The sequence below is a fragment of the Salvia splendens genome, chromosome 20, assembly GCF_004379255.2.
Source record: "Salvia splendens isolate huo1 chromosome 20, SspV2, whole genome shotgun sequence".
In the NCBI taxonomy this organism is placed as follows: Eukaryota; Viridiplantae; Streptophyta; class Magnoliopsida; order Lamiales; family Lamiaceae; genus Salvia; species Salvia splendens.
Genome location: NC_056051.1, coordinates 12493281 through 12507729, shown reverse-complemented (window position 1 = coordinate 12507729; position 14449 = coordinate 12493281). Strand labels below are relative to the sequence as shown.

The window sequence follows — 14449 nt, the reverse complement described above, 5'->3', positions numbered from 1 at the left end:
TTTTTCTATAACTTAGTAGTAGTAGAATTTGTTCATATATCAATTTACATACTTGTGATTTTTTAACTTATAAAATTATAAGTTCTATTTATTATGGCTTTTAAACTTAGACCATCTCCAACCATACACCAAATCTCATTTTTTATGTAGAAATTTTTTGAATCATACTGTAAACTCAAACTCATTTTTATGTTTTTCTACAAAACGTCAGATATAAAGCTACTACAAAAATTTTGTGAAACATATACTAAAAATGATGTAAATGGTTTGAGTAAAATTAATTTTTGGATCTATGTGGCATTACATTTCCTTAATATTGAGTATGTTGTGATATAATACCAAAGTTAGTATTTTATATTCAAGATTAGTTATAAAATTTAAAATTTAGTAAATAATTAAATCTGAATTATTTTGACAAATTATTAACATTATATTATAGTGTGTGTTCTGGTTAAAATTAAATTATTCACTATAACTAAACAGTAAATTAATCCGTAGTATAATTGGAAGTGCCTTACTATTTTATCATTCCGTTTCCACTGCTTTATGCATATTAAGACACCTTCAAGAACAAATACTACGACTAAAAAGAAATAAAATCTAAGAAAATAAGATAAGAAATGATTACTAGTATAGAGCGTATATATAAGCTAAGCAAACATTTATGGGAGATTTAAGGCAAGGGGTAAAGTAGTGATAGAAATTTTGATAATTCACTTATAATTTTTTTAACTCCTCAACCTTTTTCCCCATTTTTACATCCAGAACACGAGTTCATCTTTTCTTCTTAATCTCTTCTTTTTTGTTATATGTGATGCGAGCAGATGGATCTCTGGCTCGCCGCCATTATATGTGATCTCGAGCGGCCGATACAAGAGGTTATCTGCGAAAATAGAAGAGAGCAGAGAAGTCAGCTTTTTCGCAGCGCAAAGACAAGAGGAAGAAGAGAAGTCTACTGTCTACATTGTTGTAAATTGCCGTAAACAAAATTCTAATGCGATTATTTACATAAATTCAAGTTTTTTGAATAACCAGTTCTATTTCATTTTCTTTTTTTATTTTATTTTTTAAATGATAATTTATTAAAATTATTAACAATATAATTAGTGAGTAAGTAATCATAATTAATAGCTTAATTTTGTTAAAATCGGGATTAAACCCGTTGACCGTTGAAAACATACATAACAATTAGTGTAGGACCAATTGTGATCCAATTTAAAATGTTCGGGAGGCAAAAAATCAAAAGATCAAGTTTAGGATCAAAATCATAAAATGAGCATATGTTCATGACTAATTTTGACATTTACTTTTTCATATATGATTATTTTATTATAGTACTTGTATCAAATTAATTACTAAATTTACTCTATTTCAAAACAAATACTCCATCCGTCCATGAAAAATAAAGCACATTTGTCATTTTTGGTTATGCACAAAAAATAGAACACATTAAAAAAGTGAAAGTTTTCAACAACTTCTCTCTTATTTTTTTTTTCTCTCTCTCTCTTACTAATAATATGAAATCACATTCCACTAACACTGCTTCTCTCTTACTTTTTTCACTCTCTCTTACTAATAATATGGACCGGACCCTACATTCCATTAACACTACTTCTCTTTTACTTTTTTTCTTTCACTCTTACTTTACTAATTCCACATTAAAACTCGTGTCATTCACTATGTGTCCTATTTTTCGTGGACGGAGGGAGTACTTAACTCTATCATTCAAGGTTTTATTCTATTTTTAATTATTTTATTTTATAATCTAATAATTGTTTTTCAATTTAAATTATATTAGCCACAATATTCGTTATTCAAAATAATGTAAAAACATAATATCCGCATGAAATTTTGTTTGAAGAGGCTTTTACTATATTTTGAATCACTATTGTATTCTTTAGCTTACATGGATGATGGTATGATGGGTAGTTGTTTAATTACCTACATGCAAAGGAGATGAGATCCCATGCGGTGCAGGAACGCACATCAAATGCTGATATTCAAGAAATACACAAGGTTATGAATGAAACAAATATTATTCTATTTATGTACTCTTTACGAAGTATTTGTTATGAACTGCCCAATTTCTACACTTAAACAAAAAAATTTATTATAAATATTTATTAAATTTATAAATATGAATGCTACTAAATTTATTTATATTTAAAAATATGATAATTTGTATGTGTAACTTGTAAGTATGCTAATTTATGAATGTAAATAAATTTTATAATCTTTTTTATTGTTTAAATATAAAAAACAGTTTACAATAAAATAAAGATAATAAAATAGAATAACCCGCTTTTCATACTTTCATTCATTACCCTTTGTGTTTCTTGCACAACAATATTTTTTATGCATTCTTGCACCACAGGGGATCTCATACCTCTATGCAAAGTGCATAATTTTTTTTTTATCATAAAGATGTAGTAATTGCAAATTTGATATATATTCAACTACAACCAACCATCATAATATTTAATTCGCAAATGAATATTATAGTAAACACAATTAGTAAATGGTTCAATAAAAATTACCAATACGAAAAAATAGCTATACTTTGTAATATTATATATATTTTCATAATTTATGTAATTATTAATGAATAATAATAGCTATGAAAATAATGTAATAAATTAATATTTTAATCAATGTTTAAGTAATTATACGACCAATTTAGTTTAGATGTATCAACTGGGAGTATAATTACCAATAAGAAAAAAGTAGAATTTTAATTTATCTACAAATTAATCAAGTTAGTACTCAACTTAATTTAGAGATTAACTGAGATCTATAGTTCTAAAAATTGAATTAAAGATGAATTGATTATTCAATTTTTCAAATTTGAAATTAAAATCAATTGAACCATTAGTTGAATTTGAGATAGATTAAAATAATATTTGTTGAATTGTATATATTAGTATCATATTTTATAAATCAATATGGAATCAAACTAGGATATGATTGATAATTAAAATTAAAAAAAAGAAAAGAAAATGAAACCGATGCATTTACAAACTACTGAGTATAATAAATTAAAAATATAAAAATATATATATACAACTACATGGGTTATATTATACTTATATTTGCATAAAAGATAGTATGAGTTGTATATTTCAAGTAAAGGGCACAATAGTCTCAATATTTTACTCTTTTTGAGGTGTATCAATTTTTTTGAATTAGCATAAATCACACAAATTTTTATTAATATTTTAAGTTTATGACTGACCATATTATGGTCATTTAGCATCACTCCAAACTAAAATGGAGGTAATTCTAAAACAGAAAATTAGGTTATAAAAGTAATTCTAATTTATCCACCAACTATTATTTTATGTAGTAATTAATATAAAAATTTACTAATTCATCCCGGTGTGGTCAGTGGTTGTCCACGACTCCACCTTATGGTTGTATAACATCACTCTTTATTGAACCCTATTTGTATTCCTGTAGTAGGTTATTTAATGTCCGATTTTTTGGCCCATTTATTGTATGCGTAGGTTTTAATGTTGCATTCTTATTTATTTCTCTGCAACCGTTTTGATTATTATTATAGGAGAAAATATTCCCTAGTCTACACACCAAGTTGGCCATATGAGTTGGTATGCTTAACTGATAGTTTTCTGACAATTGTGATTAATGATCATATAAAATATGAAAACTATATACACCTAATATATGGAAAATTTACTCAATTTTTTAGCCTTTGTTTCTTTCATTTAAATTTTTGGATGCGTATAAAATTAGAGTTTTCTTCTACTGTTTATTTTTCTATTTTTAATTTTTTAAATTTTTATATATACTATTAAAAGTTTTACAAATTAAAATTAATCAACAAATATGATAAGAAAGTTAACATAATTTAAACATATACTAATTTATTTAATTCCAAACTTTTTTCGGAAATATCCTAACAAAGTTAACATAATTTTTTTGTTTGCTATTAAAATAAAATAAATAAAGTAAAATTTAAAAAGATATAGATGTAATTAATAAATTAATGTACTACTAACAAAGTTTAAATTATGCAAACTTTAATTAGTATATATATTAATTAATTTCAATAGAATAGTATATAAAAAATTAAAGCAAATTTTAAAATATAAAATAAAGCAAAAATTAAAGCAAATTTTAAAATATAAAATAGAGCAGTAGAACAGAACTTCAATTTTATATGCCTCAAAAGTTTTTTTACGAAAAAATAAAGGAAAAAGGTGAAGAAAATTTCAATAAATTAGGTGTACATACTTTTCATATTATTTCAATAAATTAGGTGTACATACTTTTCATATTATTTCAATAAATTAGGTGTACATACTTTTCATATTATATTACACTTGTCTAAAAACTATTAGGGTATACCAAGTCGTATTGCCAACTTGGTATATCTAGACTATGGAATATTTTCTCATTATTATAGATGGGTGTGATTCGTTGCTAACTTTTTTTTAAGTTGTTAACTTGCTAACCCATCAACGCAGTGTATTAAAAATGAGTTCCTGGCAAAAAAAACCGAGGTTATTATGTACGGATAATTAGTACCTGCACAAAATGATGAGGTTATTTTGCATGGATAGTTAGTTCCTGCAAAAAAATGGATAATCATTGCAACTCTCTGATATTCTCTTTTGCAGTTTAATTATCCTTCAGTCATATATTATATATTGCCCAGAATTGTGAAATGAGTGTCAGTTTATGCAGATAAGTTTATCTCTTATGGGATGAATGTATTTTGAGTAATGGTCAAAATTGGTCCTAATCATATAGCTAGAATATAAATTTGGTTCAAAATATTTATTTTTAAAAATTGGGTCCTAAATATTTGAAATCATTATCGAAATGGTCATAAACATTTGAAATTGATGTTGAAGTGGCCCTTTTTTACGGATCCGTCAAAAACTAACGGTCAATGCCTAATTAATGATTTTTTAACTTAATTAATATACTATAATGTTGGGTTACAAACCCGCCCCACATCGGATGAGAGAGAGAAGTTGGAAGGTGTATATAATTTCTGTCCAACTCCAATTAGTTTGAGGCCTTTTGGGAGTGACCCAAAAACAAATCCGTGCGGGCTTGACCCAAAGCGGACAATATCAAACTAATGTTGCAGTCGACGATCCTAAGAAGTGGTATCAGAGCCCAGGTGGCTATGGGTTGCGCCTGGATGAGCCCCGGTTAGGGTTGGGCCCTGAAGGACTCGAGGTAGAGTCGGGCCCAAGATGACCCAGGGCCAAGACTGGAACAACCCATATTTAAAAAGACATCATCAATTGTTGTGCTAAAGAAACAATGAAGAGAATTGTGGATGATCTTGGTGATGACTACTTAGCTATATTAGCCGATGAATCTAGTGATGTATCCTAAAAGGAATAATTGGCTCTTTGTTTGAGCTATGTTGAAAAGAAAAGGGGAATGGTAGTTGAACGATTCATTGGTCTTGTTCATGTTGGTGATACTACATCTTTGTCTCTTAGAAGTGCAATTATGACTTTACTTGTTGAACATTCATTAAGCCCATCCAAGATTCGAGGGCAAGAATATGATGTGGCTAGTAACATGAAGGGTGAGATACATGTACTCAAGACTTTGATCATGAAAGATACTCTAAGCGCTTACTACGTACATTGTTTTGCCCACCTGCTTCAACTAACATTGGTAGCCATTCCAAAAAAGAACAATGATTGTAGTTGGCTTTTTGAAACTGTTGGAATTTTGTTGAATGTAATTGGAGTTTCTTGTAAAAGAAATGAATTGCTTCGCGAAGTTCAAGCACAAAAAGTTGCTCAAGCCTTGGAAATTGGTGAACCAGAATTCAGAATCGCGGTTGAATCAAGAACTTAGTTTGAAGAGGCCTGGAGACACTTGTTGGAGTTCTTACTACAAGACTCTTTTGAATATCATGGACCTATTTTCTACAAATTTTAAAGTTCTTACGATGATTGGAAAGAAAGATTCCACTTTCGATGATAAGGAAAAAGCTCAAGACATTTTATACTTACTAGAGTCATTTGATTTTGTGTTTATGATACAACTAATGATTACAATATTTGGGTACACTAACAATTTGTGTCTTGCTTTGCAAAGAAGTGATCAAGACATCATCATTAATGCTACGAGGCTTGTCACTTTAACCAAAGATCAACTACAGAAAATGAGGATGGATGGGAGATTCACTTGAACAAGGTAATCTCAATTTGCAATAACATGGCCTTGTTGTTCCAGATATGAAAGCTTATTATAGCCCTCATGGAAGATCAAAACGTTTTGTTCAACAAGTTTCATATCTTCATCATTTTCGTGTTAATGTGTTTATCGAAGTGATTGACTTATTACTTCAAGAACTTGATAATCGATTCGATGAAGTTAATATGGAGTTGCTCAGATGTATGGCTTGCTTCAATCATAAAGATGGCTTCTCTTCTTTTAACAAGGAAAAGGTACTCAAACTTGCCACTTTTTATCCTTCCGATTTTTCAAACATTGATTTGGTAGACCTTGAGTGCCAACTTGATATATTCATTGGAGATATGAAAAGTGATGAAGACTTTCAGAATTTGCGAGATATTAGTTCTCTTTTGGTGAAGCTTGTTGAAACAAAACGAGATGTGGTTTATTCGCTTGTAGTTTTGCTTATCAAGTTTATTTTGATTATTCCGGTTGCCACTGCAAGTGTAAAGAGAGTGTTTCCTGGAATGACATTTGTGAAGAATAAGTTGCGAAATAGTATGGGTGATCAACCTTTGAATGATTGTTTGGTCACTTTCATTGAGAAAAATGTGTTTCTACAAGTATCCGATGGCGATATAGTGAATCGTTTTAAAGAAATGAAGACTCGTTGAAAAATAAATTAGATATAATGTAGTTTAATTTTGTATTTTAAAATGTATGACTCTAAAATTTTATAATATTTCCAAATATATTGCTTTTAGTATTAGTTTTTATTTTTGGTATGTTATATAATGATTTATCATATGATTCGTACCCCCGAATATAAATTTCTGGATCCGCCACTGGGGTCGACTGCGTTGCCGATGTGGTCTCGGTTTGAGGGGAGGTTTGTTGGGTTACAAACTCGTCCCACATCGGATGAGAGAGGGAAGTTGGAAGGTGTATATAATTCCTGTCCAACCCCAATTAGTTTGAGGCCTTTTGGGAGTGATAAAAAATAAATCCGTGCGGGCTTGACTCAAAGTGGAAAATATCGAACTAATGTTTCTGTCGACGATCCTAACATATAATGCATAACTACTCAAAGAAAATAAAATAAAAATTGAAAAAGTAAATTCCAAAATAGACTCTTTCTCTCTCTTCTTCCTTCTCTTCCATCTCTCATTCGTTCTTCCTAAATAGAGCTCTCTCTCTCCGGCGCTCAACCCCGTCGTGTCTCTCTCTCTCTCCTCTCTCCTCCACAACTCGCCGTCATCGTATGTTTCTCAGCATTTCTGCTGTCCGATCAAAACCGTCACCGTCCACCATTGTTGTCGCCATCAACACCCATTCCTTTCGGCCCTCCTCATCTCTCTCTCAATTTTCTTTCTCGATGGTCCGACGTTGTTACCTCTTAGCCGACGTCGTCACTGTTGCCGGAAGATGGTTTCGTTTCCATCGCCTCTGCCTAGTCGAGCAGTATTGCTGCTCCATGAGCTCATCGCCACTGCTCCATTAAATTATTATGTATCATTATACTACTAATTAAGTAAAAAATCGTTAATTGGGTGCTGGCCGTTGGAAATTAACGGTTCCGTCAAATTAGGACCACTTCGATAACGATTTCAAATGTTTAGGACCCGGTTTTCAAAAAGTGAATGTTTTGGACCAAATTCGTATTCTGGCTATATGTTTAGAACCATTTTTTACTTTAATCATGTATTTTTCATAACACAGGTCAAGCTTTCATACCACTTCTCAAAATAACACAGAACATTTTTATTTATTCTAAGTGTGTGATTGGTTCACTGATAGTGTTTTCATGGATATACATATAGGAATCTTTTCATAGGTTTGGGGATAGTAATTTCCATAAGTTATAATGTTTGGTAGAAGAAAATTGACCCATGAAAATGTTCATTAGTTTGTTTGGTTGAATGATGAAAACATATGAAAAATATAGCCAGATTACCATTGTACCCCTTGCTTAAAATTTATTGACCAAATACACCCTTTTTCATTTCCAAAAAATAGGGTGACAACGAAGTAATGCTAAGAAAATGTGTCACACTAGTTGAAGCAATTCAATTGGAAAAATGAGAAGAAATGGTACAACAAGAGGTAAATATTTAAAATGAGAATTCATTGGAAATGAAAATACATCCCAATATACAAAGAGTCAAGTGTGAGTGTGTTGAGAGAGATGGACACATTCACCCATTTTATTAAGTACAAGGTAGGTAGTTACAAGATGTAGTTTAGTGGAGTAGTATTTAGTAAGTGTCGCCGATTCCAAAGCCAGTCCTAGCACTAGTCCCAGTTGTTTCGCCGCTAGTATTGTTGCAGCGCTAAGCCTCGTGCAGAGCTTGGGCTTCACGCTTCCGGAGCTCAGCCTCATAGATCCTCTGTTCTTTCTTCTCCGTTGCCATCTTCTGGAGCGGGTCATGCGTTATCCGCCTCTCACCCTATACATACATAAAATTCATATCCAACTCTCACATAGGAGTGTGTATCATCAAGAGAGAGAGAAAGAGAGATACCTTTTCTGGGATTGTGGCCTTGGTTTTCTCTATACCATATTTGGGTTGAAGTTGTCATGTCCTTAGCAGACTGCATCTTTTCTTTCTCATTTCTTCCTTTTGGTTTCTGATTATTTTTGCTATTGAGATGTGATACGCTTGTATTTTGCACTATTTTAAGGCTTTTATTTGGTCCGTTTTAATGTCAAAATCACATTTCATGTCCATAGTTTGTATATTTTATCCATTTTGGTATTTTTACGTGTTTTGTGAGAAATGTGCAAAATAGAGCTGAAAGGGGACATCAAAACGTCAAATTCTGGAAGCTGGAACTGAAGTGCAAACCAGCGGCCCGCTGGAAACAATGCAGCGGTCGCTGGAAACTACTCCAGAGAGTTCTGGAGCTGTCCAGCGGCCCGCTGGGCAGCTCCCAGCGGCCGCTGAACCTGTTTGCGCGCAGCAATCCCAGTTCAAACCCGAATTTCCGGCGATTCTGAAGTCTGATCAGGGCGTGCTACGTACCATTTTCTTTTTCTTTGAAAGAGCTTCGCAATAGTACCAAGATCATCTCAATCAGAGTTCTCTAAAGAAAGTTATGGTCATTCTACGAAGACTGCGCAATGCTATTATGTGCTGGCGGGAATTTAAGGAAAGAAAAAAACTATTACCTTGTTAAGCCAAATCTTTTTATTAACCTATGAGGCATGAAAATTCCATCTTTCCTATTACTTGGAGGACACCTTTTACCATGTTTAAACCTTTTTCAAGCCTATATATCATTCATACTATTAACCAATTCATAGCCTTCAAAATTGGGGGAGCCCCAAGGCTCCTCCTCCAACCCTAAACCTTCATCTAGACCTTCTCTTTGCCTAATATTTCCAAAATTCAAAAGTTAAGAGTACTTCATTGTGCAAGGGGTTGGAGAAGGATTCAAGAAGATCATCAAGGCTACAAGGATTCAACCTTCGAGTTTTATTTGCTTTAGTTCTTATGTTTTCATTGTCTTCCTTTCAATCTATGTTTTTAATTTATTCTATCATGTGTAACTAAACTCATACGATTCTAGGGATGTGTTAGTAATGACTTTGGTTATACAATTAATATTTCTATTTAACATCCGTTGTTCTTACTTTGTTTCTTCCTTGAGTTGTTCCATAATACTTTACGCTTGAGTGACACATTCGGTGATGATTTAATATAACTTGCTACATAATCGTGAGAGGAGGTTGGTGAGTTAGATCCATTTAATAGACACTACAATTAACTTCCTTTAAAACAACACTGTTAATTGAGAGTGAGGACTTTTCAAGGGTCTTTAGGGTTTAGGGTTCAAAGTTATGGGTTTTAGGGTTTAGGAGCTTCTAGAAGTTACATATTTAGGATTGACAACCCTAATATTTGTAATCAACGTTTGCATCGCATGAGCATAAACTACGTGACTCGTTCTATCAAAGTAAGAACTATGTTAGAGTATTGTAGTTGGAATTTGTATAACAATAACAGTTAACGCACATCCTTGGAATTCTCTTATCTCTTATCTTTTATCTTTTATCTTTGTGATTTATTTGCAATTAGTTGGTTACTTCCTTTTACTTGTTTTATTTTCAAAAAATCCCCAAAACTCTTGTTTCTCTAGATAGTATTTGACGCTTAGTATTAGTTATTACTGTAAAAAGTTAGTATTTGATCTCACACACACACACACACACACATATATATATATATGCAAAGTGTGTTTTCTTGTGTAGTACCTCAGTGTGTATGTATTGTTTTTTTTGTATAGTTTGTGGTACACTCTGTGTATTGTGTATCATGTGTGTTTTTTGTTAATAGTGTTGTATTTTGTATGTAGTGTAGCATACGTTAGTGTATTTTGTATAGTGTATGCATACTTTGTCTACAATGTGTGCATTGCGTGTATATTGTGGGTTTTTTGTCCATACTGTGTGCATGCGTAATTTTTTGTATAGTGTGTTTAGTATGTTTATTTTTAGTATTGTGTACTAGATTATGCTATGAAGTATATTATGTATATAGTTCGCATGTGTATGAAGTGTGTGTTACTTTTTGTATAGAGTGTTGTGTGTTTATTTTGTGTATAGTGTGTATGTGGGCATGTTTTATTTATATTGTGTTGGTGCAACGCGTGTATTGTGTATTTTGTGCAATGTGCAGTGTGTGCTATGATGTATATTTATGTATATAGCGCGCAGTATACTGAGAGAAGTGTGTATAGTGTGTGTATTGGGTATTTTGTGTGGGCAGTGTGTGTATTTTGTTTTTACTATATGTAAAGTGTGTTTATTTTGTGTATTACGTACTAGTGTGTATTTTGTATGAAATGTGTGTAGTATGCGGGGTCCATTTAGTGTGCAGTATGTGCAGTCCACTTAATGTTTTGTGTATTTTATTTATATTATGTTTCTGTATTTTATTTATGTATGAATTGTGTATTTTATGTGTACATTTGTTGCATAGTATATATAAATTATGTATTTTGTGATAGTAAATGTAGTGTGTGCAATGGACGTATGTATCTTTGTAGGACTTTATTTTGTGTATGTTTGTGTATTTTAATCATAGTGTGTTTAGTGTTTATAGTATATGGCGCGTATGTATACTAAGTGTAGTGTGTTTATATCGTACATTGTGTACAGTGTGTTGTGTTTGTTTTGTATGTATGCTGTAAAGTATTTACTCCCTCCGTCCCTTTATAGTTGAGTCATTTTTCTATTTTGGGAAGTTCCCTCATAGTTGAGTCATTTTCATATATAGTAACCTTTTTCCCTATCTTACTTTACTCTCTCTTACTTTATTCTCTCTACTTTGTTCACTTTTTACGTTTTTTTATCTATTTATTTAACACACTCGTCATCCCTTTCTTAAACTTCGTACCGAAAAGTTTTTCCTCAACTATAAGGGAATGAAGGGATTATATTTGTGTAGTGCCGACGGTGTAGGTATTTTGTGTATTTTTTTTATCGTGTGTAAATTGTGTATAGTGTATGATATGTGTTGGTGTACTCTGTATGCATACTTTATGTACAGTATGTGCAGTTCATGTATATTGTGTGTATATTGTACAGTGTGTAGTGTGTGTATTTTGTTTATACTAAGTGCATAGAGTGTGTTATTTTTTATGCAGTGTGTTTAGTATGTTTATTTTATGTATTGTGTATAAGTGTGTATTTTATGTGTATTATGTATAATATGTGTAGTGTGTATTTATGTTTGCATTACATGTATATTGTTTATGTGTGTGTGCAGTGCATGAATTTTGTATATTGTGTGTATAATATATTTATAATGTCTTGTGTGTTTATGGTGTGTGTAAACTGTTTACTGCATACTGTGTCTATTTTTTGTATATTCACCGGTACGTGCATTTTATGTGTACTTTGCATGGTGTATATACTTTGTGAGCAATGTGCAATGTGTGCTACGATGTATATATTATGTATATGGTGCGAGTATGTATACTGAGTGTAGTGTGTATAGTGTGTGTATTTTTTCAATACTGTGTGTGTGAAGTATGTTATTTTTTGTTTAGCGTGTTTAGTATGTTTATTTTGTGTATTGTGTAGTATGTGCCGTCCATTTTGTTAGTACTCCCTATATCCCCAAAGAATATACACTTTGGGGTGAGCATAGGTTTTAATGTAAAATTGGTAAAATAAGAGAGAGGTAGAGAGAAAAAGTAAAAAGATTGTTGAAATCAAGGCATGTGATGGTGAACACGATTGTCCAAGGGATATGAATAACAAGCTTATAAATTCAAAATGCATTGCCAAAAAATACTTGAATGTGTTTAGATTGCGACCAAACTTCATCGTGAGGGATTTAGCAATGGGCATCTACAAAGATATGCAAGTGAAGTCAATAAAAATAGACTTTACAAAGCTAAGACCATTGTTGTAGAGCTCTTAAGAGGATCAATTGAAGAACATTATGGTTTACTCAAGAGTTACATAGTTGAACTAAGAAAAGTTGATAAAGAGGGCAGATTTGATTTGCTTTTGGGTAATGGGGATGTTTTCAAAGGACTGTACATAAGCTTTAGTTCACTAGTGAAAGGCTTCAAGATGAGTTGTAGGCCTCTGATTGCACTTGATGGCTGCTTCTTAAAGACTTTCTTGGGTGGAATTTTAGTGAGTGCCGTTGGACAGGATGGAAACAATAAAATATATCTAATTGCTTGGGCTATAGTTGAGGTAGAGAATGAGCAATGTTGGACATGGTTTCTAAAGTTTCTTATTGAGGATCTTAAAATTGAAGATGGAGCGGGATAGACATTTATCAGTGATCAACAGGAGGTATACATTTATGATTTAATTCTGTTATTAACTAAAATTTTTATTAACTATTCTAAGTGTTTGAATATGCAGGGGCTTACAAATGCAATCAATACTTTAGCGACATTTGTTAAACACAGAAATTGTGCACGCCATGTGTACATGAATTGGAAGAAGGCACACAAGGAACATGATCTAAAGAAACCGTATTGGAAGGCAGTTAAAAGCACCTATATCTAGAAATTCAAATAAGCCATTCAAGAAATTAAGTTAGAGAGTCGAGACGCTTATAAAGACTTCATTGGCAGGGACACAAAGAAATTTTATAAGGCTTTCATTTCCACCTCTGCATGTAGCGACATGATTATTAGTAACATCGCTAAGTCATTTAATGCATTTATTGTTGAAGCTAGTGGCAAGAATATAATTCACATGTTTGAGGAAATTAGGTTCACTCTCAAGACACAACAAGTAAGCAGGTTACACAATAAACGACATCGGTTTGATTATCAGTGTTTCTGCCATGTTGGCACTTTCGATAATATTAAAACAAATTTCTTACTAGTTTAAATTACTGTTATCTCAATATAAAAGAGGATATACTTTAATACAATTCCTACATAAATAATAAATATTACTACAATTCATTACTTATTGGAGAATTAAAATTAATGATTGTTTTTCACTTAAAGTTCACAATATTTTGAGTTGTTTAGTATAGTAGCATATAAAATCGAAATAATAAAAAAATTATGTTTTTGGCAGAGAAGAATACTCGTGCTATAGAAAAATTCACTTCAAAATAAAATTTGGAAATGCTACATTTTTATTGAAAAAAGTTAATACAATTATTTAGATTAAAAATAAAAAGAAAAATAAATATTGAGTCTCCACAATGGTAAATTCATCTGGGAAATTTAGTATTTGGGACGATGATAGTATCGTAGGCCACCTTTGTGAGGATTTCCTTTTGGGTGTTCATTTCCTTCTTCCATATCAATAAAGCCGAGTGTTGTTGAGTGAGAGTTTATTGCCAAAGAGTTTATCATAAAACTTACAACAGGTCATCATCTTGGCTATTTGCTCACAGCAGCTGACAACCAGTTCTGTTTATTGCCCTCCCTGCTACACCTATTGAATGAGAAATGCAAGGAAAGATAATTAAACACTAGCATAATAACAATTAAGAAGCCCCACATTGACATGTGAAAAACAAATGGAAAGAGATGGGAATTACTTTATTCGACTAATTTTATAAAGAGCATACTTCAAGCAATTCCCAAATAAAACACGATAGCCTAAAGTTTTTAAGAAAACTTTCTTCATAATTAAATTAAAAAATAAGGCACAAAATGTAGATGACTAGATTAGAGAGCAACTCCATCCCCATTAGATCAGAGAGCAAACGAACATGAACATGTCTTAACAGGAGATGAAAGAAAACAGTTTTATTAGTCATATTTGTCACGACCGCACTCTGCT

The 14449-nt window shown here is 31.7% G+C and overlaps 1 protein-coding gene across 1 annotated transcript; it reads left to right on the top strand.

Moving 5' to 3' along the window:
- Positions 1 to 6230: 6230 nt before the first annotated feature.
- LOC121781489 lies at positions 6231 to 6845 on the top strand. Its single transcript, XM_042179222.1, has one exon. It carries the CDS (start codon positions 6231 to 6233, stop codon positions 6843 to 6845), a length of 615 nt encoding a protein of 204 aa, XP_042035156.1.
- The last annotated feature ends 7604 nt before the right edge of the window (positions 6846 to 14449 follow it).

Coding starts and splice junctions, on each gene's coding strand:
- LOC121781489 (XM_042179222.1), top strand. CDS start 6,231: ATGAAAGCTTATTATAGCCCTCATGGAAGATCAAAACGTTTTGTTCAA.